Here is a 21,807-nt window from a genome sequence, read left to right on the forward strand (position 1 = left end):
CCATTTATCACTAAATCGATTTACAGGTCTTAACACATGAAAAGAAAAAGATACGCAAAGCTTCTGTAGTAATACAGCCAGCAGTACCGAATAATTCGAATAGTTTGCCACGTAATACAGATGAAACGGGAAAAGTTAAAAAGGAAATTGTTTCAGTGGCCACTAAAGAGGAACCAGAGAAACCCAAAGTAGATACCGGCTATGGAAAAGATATTAAAGGTACAAAATCGAAATACTGAGTAGCACAATAAATACATATACTAACTTTGTTAATTGCAGACATACCACAATCTATGCTACGTCTCGTGACGAATCCAATTTACATTGTCACTTGCCTTGGTGCCTGTATGGAACTAATGATTGTCTCCGGATTTGTGGTATTCTTACCGAAATATTTGGAAACTCAATTTAGTGTGGGCAAAAGTCAGGCTAGTGTTTTTACAGGATCCATTGCTATACCGGGAGCGTGTATTGGTATCTTTGTAGGCGGTTGTATACTTAAACGTTTTCAATTGAAACCCAAGGGAGCAGTAACATTTGTACTCATCTCAAATGTTATCTGTTTGTGTCTTTTTGCCATGCTGTTCTTTTTGGGTTGTGACAACTTGAAAATGGCCGGCACTACTATGCCCTATTATAATAGTTCCAAACCGGGATCATTAGAACCATTCCAAGTTAATTTGACCGCTGCTTGTAATTTTGGTTGCGAGTGTTTGACCAGTGATGTCGAACCGGTGTGTGGAAATAATGGTCTCACTTATTTCAGTCCCTGCCATGCAGGTTGTACGGCATTCTCTTCTAGTTCAAATTATACTAATTGTGCCTGTAAGTATTAAACATAGTAAAATAAAAATTCCTTTCTTAATAATTTTTATAAACGTTTCTTTTTAAAGGTGTTCATGCTAATATCTCCAGCAGCATTTATTTGGGTGCCGGTGGTAGTCATGCTCAAGCCCTTAATGCCAATGAAAATTTCGCTGAAGTTACTGTAGTTCCTGTTGCCACTGCCGGTCCTTGTGCCAATCCCTGCCGCAATATTTATCCATTCCTTATATTGCTCTTCTTTATGACCTTCATTGTGGCTGCCACTCAAATGCCTCTGCTAATGATTGTCCTACGTTCGGTATCCGAAGAAGAGCGATCATTTGCCTTGGGCATGCAATTTGTTATATTCCGTCTATTTGGTTATATACCAGCACCCATACTTTTTGGTAATCTCATCGATTCCACCTGCTTATTGTGGAAATCTTCGTGCGGCCAGAAGGGTGGTCGTTGCTTAATTTACGACATTGAAAAGTTTCGTTACAAGTAAGTTTAATAAACATCTGAGTGTTAATGGAGAATCGATATTAAAGATTTTGTTTTATATTTCAGATATGTGGGACTTTGTGCTTCTGTGAAAATTATAGCTTTGGCCATATTTATGGTGGATTGGTGGTTGGTTAGACGACGTAAGCAATTAGATAAAATGAAGCCATTGAATACAAGTGACCCTATAATAGGATCCATAATAAGTTTAGATAAACGTGAGTATTCTGTTTGATTCAAAATGCAGATAATTATTTCAATTGCATATATTTTAGTAGTTTTTGAAGAAAAATTGTCCGGCCATGAAAACAATCCCAACTACGATGATGGTGAAATGGCTTTAAAATCGGATAACTATCGTCATTCTCGTAACAATTCCCGAACTATACAACTTGAATATGGGTAAATTTTGCCAACCGAATAATTCAGAGTACAGTACTAATATAAAGATTTCTTAATATTCCAGCTACGATAAATGCAACAATGCCATGATGGCAAATACCCAAGCAGTTCCTCAAATGAAGTCGAAGAAACATTTCCGCAGTGCTTCGTGTGATGTCAAAATGATACGCAGCTTTGCTAAGGATCATAATTCGAATCCAGCCATGGATGTTTGTGAGACTTCTAAATTCAAGAATTTGAAAAAACTTCATACACATTCCCGCAACAATTCAAGTGACCTTAATACAGAATTCCGCCACAAATTGGTGGCTCACTCCAATTCCTGTTCCAGAGATGATCCAAATTTTAGTATACGTTTCATACAAAATCAATTAAAGCCCCAAGAAGACGAAGAGGACGAAGATGAATTGACCACCGGTTGTGGTCATTTCGTGCGCAAACATTCGCGCAATCATTCCTATGATCAAATCTATATGCCCAATAACATACGATTCGATCCAGAATTCTTCCGTGGTCATAATAATAATCACCACCACAATAATCATCTTCATCACACTAACAATAAGAAAAATGTTAATTTGCTCAAAAATGTGGTGGAGAGTAAATTGAAAAATTCAAACGAGACTAACGAAGCTGGCTCACGCGGCCATTCACGCAACAATTCAAAGGACTTGAACATAAAGGTTTCACAAACAACTACTAATGCGGGAGTTGCCAATTCGTCCGCAGCCCCTAGTAGCGCTTTAATCGCTGAATCGGCTTTAAGTATATTAAGACATCGCCGTACAAATTCTAAAGACTTAAATCACGTAGCTAACGCTAGCACCAGTGATCATCCAATAGCTACCGGTGTTGTAGCCGTCGGCTCGGGTGCCCTGAGTAATAATGCCAATAAAAAACATTCTCGCAACTCTTCTCATCAGAAAATTCAAATAGATGACGATCGCAGTGGTCTTATAGACAATGATAATAACGAAAACGATGATGACGACGATGATGAGGTTGTTGAGCAGCAACAAGAAATTGTTAATATTTAAATTTTATTAATCGTTTAAGTATTTTTATTTTTCTTTCATATTTTTCAATGTGCAATACATTCCCACTTAAAAAATTTGCTAAAAACAGGAGGGATTTTCTTTTCGTTGGTTTAGTTTTTTTTTCACAGAGTGGTCAAATATTTTTTTATTAGAATATAGCTTTTTGAATACATTTAAATATAGATTAGGAGTCTTAATAGAATCAAAATTTTTTACTGAAATAAACGAATTTGTGTTTTGATTTCATATCTAGTAGTGCAACATTTATATCTTCTGAAAATGCTGTAATTTGTAGATTTAACTGATTCTGTGAAAGCGCTATAAAGTCAACATTGATTGATTTATGATTTCGAGATGTCCAAGACTATCACTGGTCGCTGCTTCTAAGATGAAACCAAATCACTTTTTTTACAAAAATTTTAAGTTTCGCCTTAGCTTTAAGTGAGGTTAGGTTGTAGTCATACATTACAAGGAAACAGTGTTCCTGCTTATCTCTTTGGAAATTTGTTAATAGATCTGTACTTGACAAGTGGACTCGTTTACCACCAGAATTGAGTCTATCGGTTTTGTTTATTTCAAACATCTAAAAGTTCTTTGGGAACACTATAATGTTACACAGAACATATTCTAGAAGTTATAGCGACAACATTAGTTTCAAGTTTTCTGTACAAGAATCTAAATTAGTTATTTTTGCACTTGTTCTAGAAGTAGTTATTGTAGGAGAGAAAAAATAAAACCTAGAGCAGTTAAAGGAAATGTATTGATAAAACTGATTAGGCAGGCCGACAAAATTTAAAAAAATGTGAAACCCTGAATGAGTTATCGGTCTGTGTTATACTTAATATATTAAATTTCGCGATCTTATTTCTTTCTATATCGCTTTTGACCACTCTTAACCAAAACCCAAGAATTATAAAAATATAGATTACGCATTGCGCAGGTTTTTTTTGGTTTAAATCAACAGGTGTTCGATATGCTACGTCACATCAGCAAATAAAGTGATTGACGTCTAAAAAAATTTTAAAAACTTAAAAAAAAATTTAAAAACTTTACAAAATTTTGTAAAAATTTAAAAAAAAAACAAAATACTTTAAATATGAAATGCGCTGTGAAAAATTGCAAAAGCACCAACAACTCTAAGGCGTGCGAAATTAGTTTTATTATTTGTATTATGTATTTTATTTGTATAGAAATATTTTTTATTTTTCAAAAATGTCACTTTGTTTATGTTTTGCTTTTATTTTTCTCAAGTTATAAGCTGATATGACGTACATGCGCAGAACGAACATTTTTTTACATACTGAATGCGCAATCTATGTTTCTATAATTCTTGACCAAAACCTATTCTATTGATTTGTACTTAATTTTAAATGTTACTACTTCCTTGTTTTTTGTTTAACAAAACATTAGTTTGAAATTTCTTTGGTGGAAAATATAAAATAATGACGACAAAGTCAAAACCTAGCAATCGACACATTCAACCTGAAAAGTGTATGAAGTTGAAGGAGTGATCGCGTAATTAGAGAATGTGTAGCAAAAACAATAATTATAAAATAATTAAATTCACAATAATTAAGTCTAGCAATTATTATTATTATTATTATGAAATATAAAACATAATTATAATAAAATAATTATTATAACAATTAGTTTTATATTTTTTAGTTTTTAAGTAGATGGATACTGTCTGAATGTGTGTGATATGAATGAAACTGAAGCAAATTATTTAATTCTCGTAATACAAACGAAAAAAACAAAACATACATATATAAACAAAATTCTTAAAAAAAGGAAAGTATAAATGATAAAAAAAGATTGAAATATCATCATACAACTATTTAAATATTTAGTAAATTAAATTTAAACATAATTTTACACCCATTATTTATAGGAAAGATTAAAAAAATGTATGTTTAAATGATACATTTAAGATAATTTAAATATTTACCTACAACCAATAAGTAGTAAATATTAAGTTAATGATAAAAAACCTAAAAAACACAAATGATTTATTTCCAATGTTATAGGAAATCATATAAGAAAAACGCTCTATCATATACATTACAAAGGAAAAGTTTGAAAATTTTTAAATTTTAGTTTAAACATTCACAAGTTATTGGAATATTTAACTAAATAATAAACAGAATTAAAGAAAATTAATAAATTATAATTGCAAACATGAAATAATTAATAACAATTGTCAATGAAATAAAGTGCTGTGAACAGATATCTGAGTAAAATCAGTTTAACCAGTAGTAAAACAAAAGAAAAATAAATAATTACATAAATTAATAATACTACCTACAACTTACATACATACATACATATAATACTTAGTAAACTAAATAAATAAATAAACTGATTTTAATAAAAAACAAACAAACAAAAAAATAACAATTTTAAAAACATAAGCAAACAAATAATACAATTCTATATCAACCTGATTTATAACGATTATGAAATAATGTCCCTGAATCAATCGTCTGTAAATTTATTTTATTTGTTTTATCCAAAATTATTCGAGAACGACAACAACAACAACAACATCAACAAAAGATAAAACAATTTTAAAATGCAAATTATAAATAAAATGTTTAAGAAATTTTAAATTTTTTTAAATGAAAAGAGAATTTAAATTTTACACAATATGAATATTTTGTAATTAGTTGAAAATTATGCCTTAATTAAAACTAATTTATATAAATTATTAAAAAGAAAATAAATAAATAAATTATTTTAAGCAAAATATTAGCCAAAAAATAAAATGTCTTATTCGTTATTTATAAATAGTTTGATTCTATACAATGGCACACTTGCGTTATGTCAAGGTTTACCAACTCGGAAAATAGTTTTTAAGCTGGACAAAGTCCTTCTTAGGGCGGGTTTTCAGACAAAGATAATCTATATTCTTTGTTTAAACCTAGTTTAATCTATGTTTTATGTTTTCCAGTAAACAGTAACGTTCCTTATTATCTTACTTTAACTGAGCGTTATTGGTCAATTAAACATAAGTTTTAAATGAGAAAACACAAATAACAAAAATAACAAAACAATGATTTCGGAAGAACAAAAACTTAATATTTTAAGTAAATTGCAATTTTCTGATTTGTTTTGTTTTATTATTGTTTTAAATGTTTATTTAACATTTTTCCAAACATCTTTCATTTTAGAAAAGTGTTATGTATTTGCAAAAAACAGCTGTTTATTGTTTATGTTTTTGAGTGAAATGTTGGCAATACTAACAAAGTTAACAGAACTTAAATCCAAAACTGAAAAACACTATCATCGTTTAAAGGCCGCCTAAATTTGTTCCGAGTTTAACTGCAAATTAAACATAGTTTAACTGAGCAGTAAGAAACCCGCCCTAAGTGATAGTTTGTTAATTAGTGTCCGCAAGATCTTCACCTGCAAAAGTAGTAAACATTTGAAAAAAAGTCGAAACCCTGATACCAAATTAGACGTTTCTAAAGGATTGAGCTTGAATCCTGAATCTGATCAAAGATTTCTCCATAACATCTGAGATTTATGATATCGTGTCCTGAAATTTGAAAAAACACAATTTTTTGCGTTTTTTGGAACATAACAGCGCCAAAACAACTTTATTTGAAAAATGTTGTATTCCAACTGAAAGTCCATTCTATTGGCTTCAAAATAAAGACTTAACATCTGACATGTCTTGTTTCTTCTTCGTGATATCCTTAAATAAAGCTTGAAACTGATCTTTTTGGTAAAGATTTTTTACTATGGGGCGGAGGCTATTATGCTTTGTAAATACTGTTTATAACGAAATATAGGATTCATCGACACGTGACGATGTTCTAATCGACTCAAATCTCTTCCTGATTCGACTTAGAGGTGTCTTTCGTTGTTGTCTTCAAGTCTCTGTGTCTTAACGTCTCAAAAAAGCCAAACAAATTAGTTTTTTTTAACTTCAGGACTCGATATCTCAAATGCCAGGTGCGATGGAGAAGGCTACAATTGGATTGAAAGAAATGCGATGCTGAATTCGCCTCTATTCGAGAAATATGCCATGCCTTTCGAATTAGAAGACTCAGAACGTGAACATTGATAAAAGGAAATAAGGCATTTAAAATGTTATTGAAAATTATGTACGTCTGACTATGATTGTGTTGCATATCTTGACGTATTCGCGTACATTTTTTCGATATTGTTGTTAAGTTTCTGTACATAAAAGCCGAAGAAATACACAGACCTATTATGCTCTTCCTTTACATACTTAAGGACACTTCACATGATCACACTTTGCATGTTTCATTAATCCTTTCAAAAAATGAAGAGAGACGTACGACTGTCAATGTGTGATGGTTTCATTACATATTGCGTTTAAACGATCCCATCCGTACTCTTCTATACGAAATTTTGACAGATCATATTACTTGTGTGCTAGTGTGAAGACTTTAATAATGCTTAAAGAAGTTGATATTGTTAAGAAATAATAGCTTATTAAATATTAAGAAATGGTGTTTTTAAATGAGCTAAAAAATATTTTTTTAATATAAAGGGAGACTTTTTAATGTATAAATATTTTTATTTACCGATGTCCCGATATGTGACTTTACGACAGGCATTCGAAAAGTCTTCTATTACCTTACTTTCATTTATTTACATTAACTTTAACAATAACCTATTTTCGGTTAACTATCGAGAAAATATTTTCCACAGAGCACCTTATTAAACGAAAGATCCAGTACAGCGATCATATTTACCATTAACGGTTTTTGTTTGAACCAAAATCGTTCTACTTAAGACAATTATTTCAACTTGGGAATAATTTGTTTCTCGTTATTACGTAATCAAAATCGAATGTTTCTCTTTTAAAACATTGGATTTTTATCAAAAAATACATAAAAAATTAAGGTAAATTTCATTTTGTGTTTTCAAAAAATGGGAATATTTGGGAAAAGTTTTTTCTGGCAACACTGTAACAGAAACTGTATTTCTTATAAGTTCCTTATTCACCAGTATGGGTTTGGATATTTGCTAAATACAGTGCGGTGGTGAGAAAGAACTCGCTACACCTGTGATTCATTTTGAGTTGTTTTCGCATAAAATACAAATTTTGTTTACTCTCAAATTCTTATCAAAATAACAACAAAATTGATAATACCCAATACAATATGAGTTTATAGGTTCATTACTATTAGATAAATACAAATTGAACTATTTTCCAATCGATATCACAATTGAACACATTAATTAAAAAACAATAATTTATAAAAAGAAATCCGGATTTATAGTAGAAAAAAACCATGAACAGAACATCAAATATGGACTTTCTAAAAGCTCAGTTGGATGCAGGTATGGAAACATGAATTTAAAAAGATATTTTTATTACACTATTGTTATGTTTGTTATTAAGCAAATGCCCAAAACGTTCGATTGAGTCAGGAAAATGCTTCATTGCGTAAAAAGTTGCAAAGTTTAACCGAAGAGGAACATTCCAATTCCTCTGTACACATTGAGGCCAAATTGAAAGCATTCAGATTTGAGGAGGAACGTGATCGTATGTATGAGAAATTAGAGAAAATTAAACGTAAATATAATCAACTGCACGAAGCTTATTTGCAAAAGGTTAAACGTTGTAAAGCTTTTGAAGATGTCTTCAATCGCCAGAAGACCCTTAATGGTCTTGTCATGAAATCATCTTTAGATCAAAGACAAAAAGGTAAAATTTATAATTTTGATTTTCATTTAAGTTACATTCACACGAGAGCACAAGTAATATGATCTGTTAATCTGTCGCTGTAGAAGAGAACGGACGGAATCATCTAAACGCAATAGTAACTATCACTCATTGAGAGAAAAAGTGGATAGAAAATTTGACCGTCTTATGAGTCTCTTAATTTTTTGAAATGATTCAATAAAGACGGCTTCACACGAGCACACAAGTACTATGAACTGTCAAAATTTTGTGTAGAAGTGTACGGATGGTATCGTCTAAACGCAATGTGTGATGAAATCATAACACATTGAGAGAAAATATAGATGGAAATTTTGACAGAAATGATTAAAAATTCAAGCAGGTCGCATTAGATCAGGGATGTATTTTTATGTAAACACATACAAAAAGAGTGATACAATTGTTTACATCTTACATTGTTATTGTTTTATGCCAATCGTGTAAACACAATAATTTCATTTTACTTTTTTATTACACTTTACGTACGTAAAGTGTGATCGTTTGAAGTGCCCTTAATGCTAGCTTTATACGATCACACAAGTAATATGACCTGTCCAAATTTTGCATAGAAGAGTACGGATAAGATCGTCTAAACGCAAATGTAATGAAACCATCAGCCATTGAGAGAGAATACGGATGGAAAATTTGAAAAGATTCAAAAAAAGCAGGTCGGATTAGATCAGGCATGTAAAACAGCTGTTTCCATATTACTTTTTTATTATTTTATACAAATCGTATAAACACAAGAAATATAAATCATACGACTTCTATCCTATTTGTTGTCATACAGATGTAATTTCTTTCATTAGACTTTACGTACGTAAAATGTGATCATGTAAAGGGCCCTTTAATTGTATGAATATGTATTTAAGCTCTGAATAACCCCTATTTATCCTTAATATTTTGTAGAGAACAACAAATTTGTATTTGATTTATTATTGCAAATATTTGTTGTTGATAGATTAGCACCTAATAAGTGTATTGCAAAATAGATTTATTTTGACAACATAAGGTTTAATTTTGACAAATAATCCATATTAATTTCTTTCATTCGTCAAACAACTCTTATCAATTCTTTTCTTTAGAACAAGAACTTGCCTTAGAAAAACGTCATTCTGAAAACAACGAGCAACATACTATTACCAGTTTAGAGGCCCAGGTGGCAAAATTGCAAACGGCCTTGGATGAGGCATACGATATAATCGATGAACTTGAATTCGAATTGGAAAGTGTAAGTTGTGGAAACCACGAAAAAACGTATTTATTCAAATTACATATAAAAGACAACAACTACAGGTTTATGATAAGTTTTGCTCTGCTTTATGTTGTTATATTTATTCATAAAGGTGGATTTTCTTGAATTGGAAAATCAACGTTTGCGAAACGAGTTGGAGTCATACAAAAAAGATAAACAGAAACTGAGAAGAGTCATTAACAGTAACCATCCCATGGAATATATACAAACAGAAGAAAGAGAAACAGTAACAGACAACTATGACGAAGCGGCCGAATTAAGACAAAGTGTGGCCGCCACATACAATACCGATTCAAATGCCTCGTCTTTAGCTGATTCCATAGTTGGTGATATGGATCCAGCAACAATCGAAAGATCAGCTTTAACAGAAAGTGTTAGTACATATTTACTAAGGAATATTCAATTATGTATGATTTATATCGATTAATTATTTCAGGTAATGGAAAGCGCTGAAAGGGAAGGTAATATTTTAAGACGTGAACTTTTACGTTCCCGTCTGCGTAAGGATTTTCGACCTTCGATTAGGCCAACAAGTAGTGATGCATAGCGTTCAAGTTGTAATTTAAAATAAACTTTTATATAAGTCCACACTTGCAGTTATATTTAAATGTTTGCCTCTACTTTAAAATAAAAAACCAAATAAAAAAGTTTGCAAAAACTTTTTACGAAAAAGCTGAGAAAATGTAAATGTGTGGTGTGTTTTTTTTAATTTTTGTACGATCAACAAGTTATTGGTAAATTTGGTTTAATGACCGAATATCCACATTCAGCATTTAATATTTATGCTAATCAGCCTGATTCTTTTGTTAATTTTTATAGGTAAATAGGTTTAAGTTAAAAATAAGTAGGTATTAGTGTTCTAATTAAAATTGTATTTGTTTCGTATGCAGAAAAATAATATGAAAATAATGTGAGTTTACAGTAAAGGGCAAAAGAAAGTTATAACGTATTTTTTTAGAAATTGGCGTTAACATATGATTTTTTATTTGGGAAGATAATTTTAGAAGTTAGTACGAGCATTTTTTCTCAAATATTCAAAAGTTCATATGTGTTTCAATTTTGCCAAGTAATTTGAGGATTGGATCTTTAATAGATTCCTAGGTATGAAAATTTTTGTTTGAAATTCATATGGGAGGTGCCATGTCACCCATTGGTAATCCTAAAATTTGTTTGCAAAATGTGCAGCAAAAATTGAGGATTTAGATCATATGTAAAATACAGGTGGTAACAGGCATCCTGTCATTTATCTGCTCATTATTTCTTAAAAAAATCATATTGATATTAAAGTGTATATGAAAAAAATGTAAGAAGTCCAGCTATTTTTTTCAGATGTACAAATTTAACATTTATAAAACTTTATAATCAAACTAAAGGTTGAAATTTTAGAGATAATTCAATCAAATTTGGTATATGATCTTCTCATATCGGTCCATTTTTTCACCTAGCCACCATATATTAAACATAATTATGTTAAATATACTCATATCTCGTCAAAAAGCTGCAAAATCAAGTTCTATACAAGCCCTGATGACTCTCATGAACTTATATAATAATTATAGGGCCTCATTTGACTCTAGCCCCATTCAAAATTTTACTTAAATGTCCACAATTTTATTCAACAATAAATGGCTTAAGTATATTTGAGGCAAGGTACAATTCAACTTAAATGCTTTATTACTACTAAAACTAAATCACATTTTATCTTTGTAACAGGTGTAGCTCTGTCTCGCCCAAATATAATTTCTTACTTGTTTTTATTTGGGACGTATTACGCTCACTATTACAAGTCCGGCTTTTCTGTTCCCAAATAGTTATAAACATTTGGAACTTTCAATGAAGCGAAAAAGATGTAGAATTCAATACATGGAAGTATTGAAAAAGATCTAAAGAAGTAGTGATTTCACCACAGGCTTGTCATAGGAGGAATGTCCTTTTTATTTGTTTCCAAACTCACTACATCTGAAGTCATTCTCAAGAAGTAACTTTTATGTTATTTTTTGGAACATATTATGAAGTAAAATTGTAGTATTATAGAATACAATAAATATGACTCAAATAATATTAACATAAATAGATAATGAAATCAATAAATATCATAAAGAAATCACTTAGTGCTACTTTTGAAGTGGTGATAAATGTTATTCTTTTTTAAGTACTTCTTTTTATTTTTGCAAGGTATGGATGAGAAATTTGAGGACTCTAAATGTTGTAGTTAATGAGACATACGACTTCTAATATCTGGTGGATATGAAACTTATGATATCCGAACTGCCTTGGACGCTCGATATTAACCTATAATGCCGGTTGTTATCCGAATCGTGATAATGATATCAATAGCATTTCAAAAGTCTGCTATTTAGACCAAGGTACGGCACGTTTTTATCTCATATGAATAATTTATAGCGATACTAGTAACATTTAAAATCGCGTTAGTAAGGTTTCGTTTGTATTATAATTAAGTAATAATGATATACTACTTCACCTATCATCGAACTCAAAAGAACTAAGGTCATAAATTTGACACCTTCCTAAATTAACTTTAATTTACAACATACATTTTGATGGCGTGAATATATGATTTTTCATAACCTTATGCACTTACTTTTGTTGTAATTAACTTCTACTTGAAAATTTAAAATTATGTATACTTCTATTTTCTTATTTAAAATGTTAATTCAATTGATTTTTGTAATACAAAACAAAACTGCTTTATTCGTTCATTAAGATTTCAATATGAAAATAGAATTAGTTTTAATTTATCAAGTTGACAACTGCTTATTACTCTCTTCATATTTGACGGCTTATTCTTAGTGTTGTTGCTTTAATATTTTAAGATTATAAAATTTAAATACATTAACTAGATATCAATTTGTTAATTATTTAATTTAAAACAAGTTTCAGCCAATGCTAGTGGGTTGAAAACCCTCTCGTTTAATAAGGTCTTTTAGTCAGGGTCATACTTTGTTCTTCTTTTCACTTAATTTCAGCCCAATAAATATACATATGTATGTATTTTCTTTCGTGGTTTAACCCTCCGTCATGCGCATGTATCTGGCCAGATATTTTACGAACTGTGATTTTAATATATTTCTAATTTGGTTAGGGGTTTGAGTCTCCAGGTACCCTCTACAAATAATGTTAGTTATCGTAATATTGTTACTAAAATGGCATATTTTTCATATAAATGTACTGAAATACATAGTGTATCTCGCCAGATACATGCGCTACGTACGTGACTATCGGAACATGTGCATGACGGAGGGTTGAAAAAACAATCAAGCCCTCCTATAAGGACACCATTTGAAAAAATCTTTATCACATATTCTGGCTAAGATTATATTGGCTGAGATAAATATTGGAGTTCATTTAATTCACAACAAATCAACTACGGTTCGGTTAGGTTGATAGGAAGATACTACATCGAATCCGAAGAAATGCGCTTAGGCCACTATCGATCCAGTTGTACGAGTTTTTTTTCATGTAAAATGTTTGTGGTTAGAAACGCGGTTTTCTGAGTGTAATTCCTAAAAATTTTCCCTTCAGTGTTCATGAAGGATGTTAAAATATCAGTCTCAAGATATTTGAATCTAATTCCGACGAAAGCCTGACAATGACAAAGAAGGTTCTTAAGAGTTTCAATGTCCTCTCTATATGCTTCACATGCGTCTGAATCAACACGTTCAATTTTGTATAACTGCGCCCGTAATCGTATGTGTCCTCTTACAATACATACCATCATATAAACCTTCAGACTTGTTCATTTTGATAATGTTTTTTTTTTCTGCTGTTAATGTCATGTTTATTCTAATCCAATTTAAGCATTCCGTTTTTTCTCGGACTGTGGCCTGGAAACTAGTGTTATGATTAGGTAAACAGTAGATTATATCAGTTTCTGGGTCTTCGACGCTCGATATTAACCTATAATGCCGGTTGTTATCTGAATCGTGATCGTGATATCAATACCATTTCAGAAGTCTGCTATTTAGACCGGGGTACAGCCTGTTCGTGAACACAACAAAAGCATTGACCAACAAACGAAGAAAATGAGTTATAAGAATTTATTTCTAACACGTAAACTTCTACGGCTTGCAGTGCGTAGTTCCCTTTCATTGTGTAGCTTCAAGTCAGTTATGGAGTGAAGAAGTTCTTCAGAAGAACTTAGTAAATGGAATTCGAATTTCATATTAAGGATTATTCATGATTAGTACCGACATTTTAAAGCAAAACAATTTCTGAAGGTAGAGACAGTGATCATGTAAAACTTATTTAATTCAAAAGACTTTCATAGGAGACTGTGTGTAAAATCGTCGACAAATTTCAACCCATTGTTTTAAACTAGTTCGTGCATATTAAATTTATTAGTGAGAACCTATTTATTTGAATTAAATCAATCGGCAATTACTTCCCGATCATAAAATTTTGTATTATGCTATGTTTCCACTGAGGCGTTTGGAGCAAATCTAGTTGATTTGGGCAAAACTAGTTGAAATCATGCGGATTTCCCATACATTTTGAAAAATCCAAATCTAGTTAATCTACTAGATTTGATTTAAAACATGTCGAAATTGTATTTTTTCGAAAAAGATTTGTTTATGCAACACTGCGATGTGTCTAGGATAAGCAAATACTTCTTTGGGCTATCCATTCAAATTGAATGTTTTCATCGAAAAAGTGACAATTAATATCGAAGTGAAAATAATAACTAATTATAATTTAAAAATTAGTGACATTTAATAAATAAATTTATTTGTTTATAACTGTAATTTTTTATTTTTAATATGTAATTTTACATAAAATTAACTTTATTGTGGCTATGAAAAAATAAAGTGACAGAATTTGTTCGAAAATTCGAATATCAAAAACGAGTAAGCTCAGTGGAAACACCTTGAAGAGGTTTAGCAAATCTAGCAGATTTCAAGCCAGTGGAAACATACCTTAATTATTATTGGCATATCTTCTTTAACGAAACAATTATTATTTAAGTCAAATCAATTAATACTAACTAGGACAATCGGAAACGGAAAATGCAATGTATGAAATAAATCTCAAACAAAATGAAGTTGTGACCTCCAGTTTTTTCCTATTATCATCCTAATCCTTGAAAATATGTTGCAATAATTGTGAAATACCAGTAAATTTTGTGTGTTTTTTTTTTTTTTTTTGTATTTGCATTAACTTTGTTGCAATTAAATCTAGTTCGTCTGGTCTACTTACGATTCAGTGCACTCTAGTCACAAGACGCATAAATTACAATTTTATTAATGCAATCGCTTACAAACAAATTCAACTGACATAAATACAAAAATCATTTTAATTTTTTGCAAAAAGTAAACAAGAAATTAAAAAAACTCTATGAATATTTTTTATTTTTGTGCAAAATTTTATTTCAATTTAGTTTAGTTACTATTTGTTGAAACACTAATTAAAAATAATTTTATATATTTTTTTTAATGTCTACACGCATTTTTATGCCGATAATCATGTTGAAAAAGGTTTATATTTATTTATATATTTATTAGGGTGGTAATGTGTAATTATTTTAGAGAATGTTCATGGTAAAACGAACATATTTTATCATAATTTAAATTTAGATAATGTCCCAAAATCCCTGTGGATTACTAGAAATCGACGAAACTTCTAAAGTATGTTTTTTCCGAAAATTTGACTCACCCTAGAAATCGGTGAGGTTGCCCCGAATCCTAAACTACTTATCCTCTAACTACTCCTCATCTCACTTCGATTGAAAATGAAGTTCAGAGACAATAAATTTACAACTTTCTTCTAGTATTTCAAATGATCCAACAATATATCAAACGTTGTCAACTGTAATCGATTACATCATAGGTTAGCTTAGCAGTCTTTATCGCGATGTCTTTATTGGGGTCATATGTACTTGGATGCAGTATGTCAATCGACTTTGTGATACCTGAAATTAGAGAAACAGTCAGCGGATTATTACACTTCGACCTGAGTACCCTGGATTCCTAAACCCAACTAGTTTGTCGCACGAATATAGGAGTCTATCTTCAGGATATCAGCCTCCAATAGATCCGTTAAATATTGCAAGAAGTTCCTATCTAACCGATTCATTTCATTTTATACCTACTCCCTACCTCTTCTCGATCCTAAAACTCCTACTCTTTTTCTTTTACAAGTATCACAAAGGGACCGATAGTACCCAAGTGTGCGTCTTTGCAGCCTGAATACCTAACCTAACCGATTCAGTCTATAATCTGCTATGGTGGGACACTGCCACTTTCCACAAATACTCTTTTCTTCCTCTTCATCCTGATAGCTCCAGCAGAAGTCATTGCAGGGTAATTTTAGTCTTCTTGTATAGAGCGCAATGGGTCAGTGGCCGTTAAGTTCCGTAGATTTGCTCTCTGAATATGAAGAAGGAATTGATATCTTTTGTGGTTTGAATTCTAGGACTAAGTTTGATAGTTTGTACACACTTAGAGCCCTAACGACTGCCTGGATTTTCGTATGCCATATATTCGTTAAAATTTGAGCCAGTTTGTATCCCGTTTTAAGGCCGAAAGTTCAGCCTGAATAACGCTACATTGGTCTGGAAGCGTAAAAGAATCTTCCGTTCTAGAACATGATGTATAGAAACCATCGCTTACAACATGATCTGATTGTAAGCATTGTGGAATCCGTCATAGAACATGATCCATTTGCTTTCGTAACAAATGGATCATGTTGGCTTATTATCGAAAAGCTTCTATCAAAAGATGGTTTAGCAATGCAATAGTCAATATTGGTAGGGAATGTTCCCACGGTTGACATTATCAAGTTTCATTCGACATTTAACAGAAATACTCTCTAAAAGGAATACATGAACTATGTTTTATAATGTGTAAAAATCCAAATTGAAAAAATTCATCTCTCCCTAATATCTGTTAAGAAAAAAATATAATTCAGGCAAGATTAATGATTATTTTTTTTGTTTTTTTTTTTTACTTTAAATTAATCTAAATTTAAAAATTATTTTGTCAATATTTGTTGGTATTAAATGCAATTTTCTCAAGATTTTTTTCTTCGCATTTTAGTAAAAAGCTACAGTTTTCTTTTTTATAAATTTAACCCAGATTTGTTGGGACATGTTGTACTAAACCAGAACGAGTAAATCCACTTACAATTTCATTTGATTTCATATCAAAACTGATCGCTTAGGCCGTTTGTAATAAACGTAAATGATAAAGACATACATAGATAAAGGTATACGAGAGTAATTTAAAACATTTGCTGGAAATTAAGTAAAAAATAAAGCAAGGATAACTGAATACCAATATAATCTGCTACGACAGGATCTCGGGGGGCAAGATAATATTTTGCCAAGTATTTTACAAAATAATATATCATTCTTTGGCTTCTTAGAATATCTACGCTCATCCTCTCTCTCAAGATAATATTTTCAGAGAGGTATAGTACGTCATATTCTTATATGATGGACTTTAACTAAGAAAATTTTTGTTGTAGACCAGCCATACAATGTTCAGAGATCAGATGCATTGGGTAGAAGGAGCTCTAACGCTAAGATTTAATCCTTATATATCCAATCTTAAACCATCCGACTGTTTTACCATAAAATGGGTTTTTGATCGAATTTCTGGGAGCGAGTGGTGTAGAGGTAACCAACAGAGCGATTAAGCCAACTGAATCTTGACAAATGATTGAATTGTTATCTTTTATGAAAAGACACAGACAATGTAATATCAAGACTGGGTCGACTATATATAACCCTTGTTTAGGTCCCTGAGAATAGGGACTATTATAGAAATAGGACTTGCCACAGCTGTATCCTCAGATTCTTTGTTCTAAAGTCTGAAGATAAATGGAATAACCTAGGCACATGTAAATGGACCAAGTCATTGTGTTTTTTTATTGAGAAAAAGCACAAGATACCTTATCACCCGAAAAAGTGCGGGGTATATCGAGGTTGATGGCAGTAATAACAGGACAGGCTTGAGCTCCCCATCAATGAGTACTGTCATAATTGCAAAAGTAGAAAAAAGAAGTTACAGCCTTCGACAATGACCTGAGAGAAAACATCAAAACAAACCTTGATTAGATATCTGGGTCTTTACTTAAATATATCCTGAGATTTATTACGGATTTTTTACGTTGACAATGCACGTGCAGTGTACCACCACGTTATACAACCAAACATTAAAAATATCGAAAGATCTTGTTCAAATTCTGAATAGAATAGTTTTTAACTTTCTATATGCAAAAGCATACAATTATTCAGTGCAATTATTATAAAGTTGTGCAACTACATATAAATTCATATATAAGATTTTATAAATTAATACTTTTGATATAAATATTAGGTTGATTTTCCAAATAAAGCCTTTTACAGGTTAATGGTAAACCAAGCTCTACATAATAGTGAATTATTTATTGAAAATATACTGACTTAAGATGGCTTATATGGAGATGGGGTCAATTATGGACTGGTAGTTTTAAACCTATTTTGAGCATTAAAGTAATTTTCAGTAGCCGATGTCCGATAAAACTTATGTACTACTTAGTATAAAATATTATCACAATTGCTTCATAATTAACATATTTTAGCAGTATTCCGAGGACCTATGTATTTTGAGACGTGCTCCATACATATATGAATGAATGGAGGTATATTATGTAATACTGTTGATCGTTGACTTATTTCGTTAGGAAAGTATATTTTTTATTTGAATTTTTTCAATGACCCTCGTATATATTTAAATACATACTTTTCTACATAATTGATACACCCATATAAAGTATTTTATTGCAAAAAAGCACAGGCCCAATACATATGTATGTATACTAGTTATATTTATAAGTAGTACTAATAATGTTCAGTTTTGCGAAATATTCATAATTTGGCTAAAGATTGGAAGTTAAAAATATAACACAGACCACTCCAAGCATTAAACTAACAAACTATAAGTTTACTTATGGATTAAAACTGTTCCTACTCAATGAAATGTCTCCTAAATATTAAGTGGAACAGAGTTATTGTTGTTCTTTTTTCTTCATGAGAAGATTACTTTGATATTTAACGCATATGATTTGAAGTAGATTTCTAATTTTTCAAACTTTATACGCTGAAATAAACACTCCTAAAATCCTTAGTCTGAATACGCATTTACAAGGAGAACTAGATTTTTCCTGTTTTTTAAATAAAATTGGGTCAATAAAAAATGGGAGTTAAAATTAGATTTTGCTAATTTATCATGGCTTACAATTTTTTTAATGTGTTAATTTAAATTTAAAATATATAGTGGTATATATATTTATAGATCAACACATATTAGGAGCAGTCTTTATAATAACCACACAGAGGGAAAAAACCGTTAGAAATGTACCGAAATTGATACTGTACATTGTTAAAAGTGAGCTTAATATGCTTGTTAACGTTTAGACAACGGATTTGTATAAAATTTAAATAACACTTTGTTTTGACAAAGTTGGTTCTAATGACAACATTATTGTTAAGCTTTGCGTCATTTTGGCAATGCATTGTTGTGATTTCGACAACACTACGTTGACAACATAGCTTTATTACTTTGGTTATTCATGATTAGTTATTTGATGATTTGATAACGTCGTGTATTTTTTTATATTTTTGTTGTTGATCTGACAACTATACGTACATACTTTGACAGCAGACACTTTGGTGTCTATTTGAAACCAGGCGTGTATAATATGAAAACGTCTTACCTGCCTTTGTGTATGTTTGTCCATTCTCTCTGTTATTATACGCATTGAGAATATATATTCAAGGTACCTATTAAATCCGAAGACGATCTAGTTATGTCAGATCGTACTTTCCGAATGTAAAGAACTTCAGAGTTAAAATGTTTCACAAATATTTCCTAGAGGTAAGCTTGTGTTTTTGCTGAAAATTGTCAAAAGCGATAATAAAGACCCCACGCAAGTGATCCCTTAAGAACGTTTTAGCTGTTTTAAAAATACGATTCATAGGGGTTAATGTGGGCCTATCTCTCTGTTCTGTAGTGAATTGTGCAATCCACTGGTCAGTTGGTCACAAATGGGTGTGCTCTTGCTTAATGTCGTTACACGTGAATATGCGGGTTTCGGGAACAAGTTAATTTAAGTTAAAATGCTTCTCTCGAGATTTGAAATATGTGTTTGGTCCAGCGAACGTCGACACTGTATTTTCCTGCCCAGAACATCAAGAGCTTCTCACTCCTTAATATTTACACCGTCCATAAAAATAGATGAAGCACCATGATTTGCTGCATTAAAAAGCAACATTGAGTATTACGTGCATTAAAATCGACTCGAGTACGAATCCATTCGGAGATTGTCACTAGGTCTTGGTTAAGTGAGTCATTCATGTTTTGTCTTGTTGCCCCAATCTCCAAAGGACTTGCCCTGAAGTTAAATGAATAAGAATGGCAAATGTTGCTGTAATATGCAAAAGAGTATATAGATAGGGCGGAAGTTTGAATAGAAGGTCACTTAGAATGATAAGAAATAGAGTAGGAGAAAGAACGGAACCTTGCGGTACCCCTGAATTTATTTTGAACTCGTTCGATAAGTTCCCATCTATAACAACTCGTATAGAGCGATCCCTGAGAAAGCTCGATATAAATCGAGAGACGCAATTACTGACACATAAAGTAGTTAGTTTTGATAGGAGTGCTTCATGCCACACCCTATTGAACGCTTTGGAGTTAACTAAAGCCACCACTTTACTTTCACTATGGTGGTGAATGAAATCGCACCATTTTTCAGAGAGGAAATCCAGTGTAGTTTATAGTTCTATAAAACTAAGTTTTGTCGATATTTTTTGACTTAATAGAACATTCAACATAATACGTAGGGTACGGTTGTATGCGGGCTAGATGAAATAATGCAAAGATTTCAACCATTTCAATAAGTAACCCTAGTCCCTACTATTAGGTCCATTTCAGTAAAGAAGTTTTCTTATTTAAAAAATGAGTAATTCTTATTTAAGAATACGAGTGCATCTATGGAATTTGACTAAAACATGTTCTATTTAAAATAATGTATCGGTACATAATTGACCCAACACCAACAATATAAGATTTTAATTTAGAAAATTAGTTTTACACTGATATTTATAAGAAAGAATCCCTCTCGAAACACTATGTATCTTCACACATATTCATAAATATGGTGCGAAATATTACCTAAGTCAACACTATGTACTGGGATACAATACTTAAGAGCATAACAAATATCGGGCCATATGTTAAGCCTATGTTAAGGCTCCCTTCAAAAATTACTTTGACATTCACAATTTTTGTAAAATTATTAATATTGTAAATAAATATGTATTGCATTTAGTTTTAAATCCGAATGTCGAAAAATATGATAACTGGATTAAAAATCATGATCGTTTTACATTTCTTTACAAACAACAGACGAACTAGATTGCATTAGGTTTTGAAAAAATAAACCCCTACATATCTTAATATTTTGTGTGTAAACCTAAAATAAAGAACCCACATCTTCTATGTCTGGTGACTTTATGTGATCTAACAAATAAGTAAGATAATATTTATAAATGTTTATGACAGGCAGTGTGTTTCGCACGAGACAAATTCTTAATTGCGCCACCAACTTCTTAAGAAAATAAATCAAATGTGAGGTGTCTGTAATTTTGTAATTTAAAAACATAAATTTTATGATCATTTTGCTGAAATAAAGAGCTAGCGAACTAACCGTAATGACAAATTACTGTCAATTACGATGTCATGAACGGACACACAGAGAGCAATAGACAGACACAACAGTCAATGGCGATGCTCGTTATTTGTTAACCCTAGAATCAGTTACATGATGTTGAACTGTGGCTGTCTGGTTAATCTGGACTACAAAACTCAAAACGCAAACACTTTTTGTGACATACTAAAATACTTCGTACAGACAGACAACTGATAAAGACACAAATAATTTAATATACATACAGTGGCGAGCAAAACTGGGTACATATCAATCAAGTGTATGTTAAAAACAAGTAGGAAAGTATAGTCGGGCATAGCCGACCATATGATACCCTACACCATGAGTATATTTTTACAATTTTTACTTTTATAAAATTTTTATTTTTTGTAAAG

The 21,807-nt window shown here is 31.2% G+C and overlaps 2 protein-coding genes across 4 annotated transcripts in view; both read left to right on the top strand.

The window, feature by feature from the left end:
* Positions 1-4,578, top strand: part of LOC111676604 (solute carrier organic anion transporter family member 4C1) — a 58,961-nt gene extending 54,383 nt beyond the window's left edge. For 2 of the 3 annotated variants that reach the window (XM_046945183.1, XM_046945184.1), the window contains exons 7-12: positions 27-219; positions 280-825; positions 894-1,308; positions 1,375-1,526; positions 1,584-1,710; positions 1,775-4,578. In XM_046945183.1, the coding sequence (XP_046801139.1) occupies positions 27-219; positions 280-825; positions 894-1,308; positions 1,375-1,526; positions 1,584-1,710; positions 1,775-2,747 (2,406 nt within the window). In that variant the 3' untranslated portion in view covers positions 2,748-4,578. The remainder of the gene's footprint in view (positions 1-26; positions 220-279; positions 826-893; positions 1,309-1,374; positions 1,527-1,583; positions 1,711-1,774) is intronic. The other variant, XM_023437563.2, reaches the window with a different exon arrangement.
* A 3,314-nt stretch (positions 4,579-7,892) lies between these two features.
* On the top strand, positions 7,893-10,380 carry LOC111676638 (intraflagellar transport protein 81 homolog). Its single transcript, XM_023437601.2, has 5 exons — positions 7,893-8,066; positions 8,128-8,433; positions 9,534-9,679; positions 9,795-10,076; positions 10,140-10,380. The coding sequence occupies exons 1-5, from the start codon at positions 8,018-8,020 to the stop codon at positions 10,248-10,250; spliced, it is 894 nt and encodes a 297-aa protein (XP_023293369.2). The 5' UTR covers positions 7,893-8,017; the 3' UTR covers positions 10,251-10,380.
* The last annotated feature ends 11,427 nt before the right edge of the window (positions 10,381-21,807 follow it).

The sequence above is a fragment of the Lucilia cuprina genome, chromosome 2 (genome assembly GCF_022045245.1).
Source record: "Lucilia cuprina isolate Lc7/37 chromosome 2, ASM2204524v1, whole genome shotgun sequence".
Taxonomy (NCBI): Eukaryota; Metazoa; Arthropoda; class Insecta; order Diptera; family Calliphoridae; genus Lucilia; species Lucilia cuprina.

Bases quoted from the DNA above. Each gene is read 5' to 3' on its own strand.
- LOC111676638 (XM_023437601.2), top strand. From the start codon at position 8,018: ATGAACAGAACATCAAATATGGACTTTCTAAAAGCTCAGTTGGATGCA. The intron at 8,067-8,127 runs GTATGGAAACAT...TTTGTTATTAAG, and splicing joins AAAAGCTCAGTTGGATGCAG to CAAATGCCCAAAACGTTCGA. The intron at 10,077-10,139 runs GTTAGTACATAT...TAATTATTTCAG, and splicing joins GATCAGCTTTAACAGAAAGT to GTAATGGAAAGCGCTGAAAG.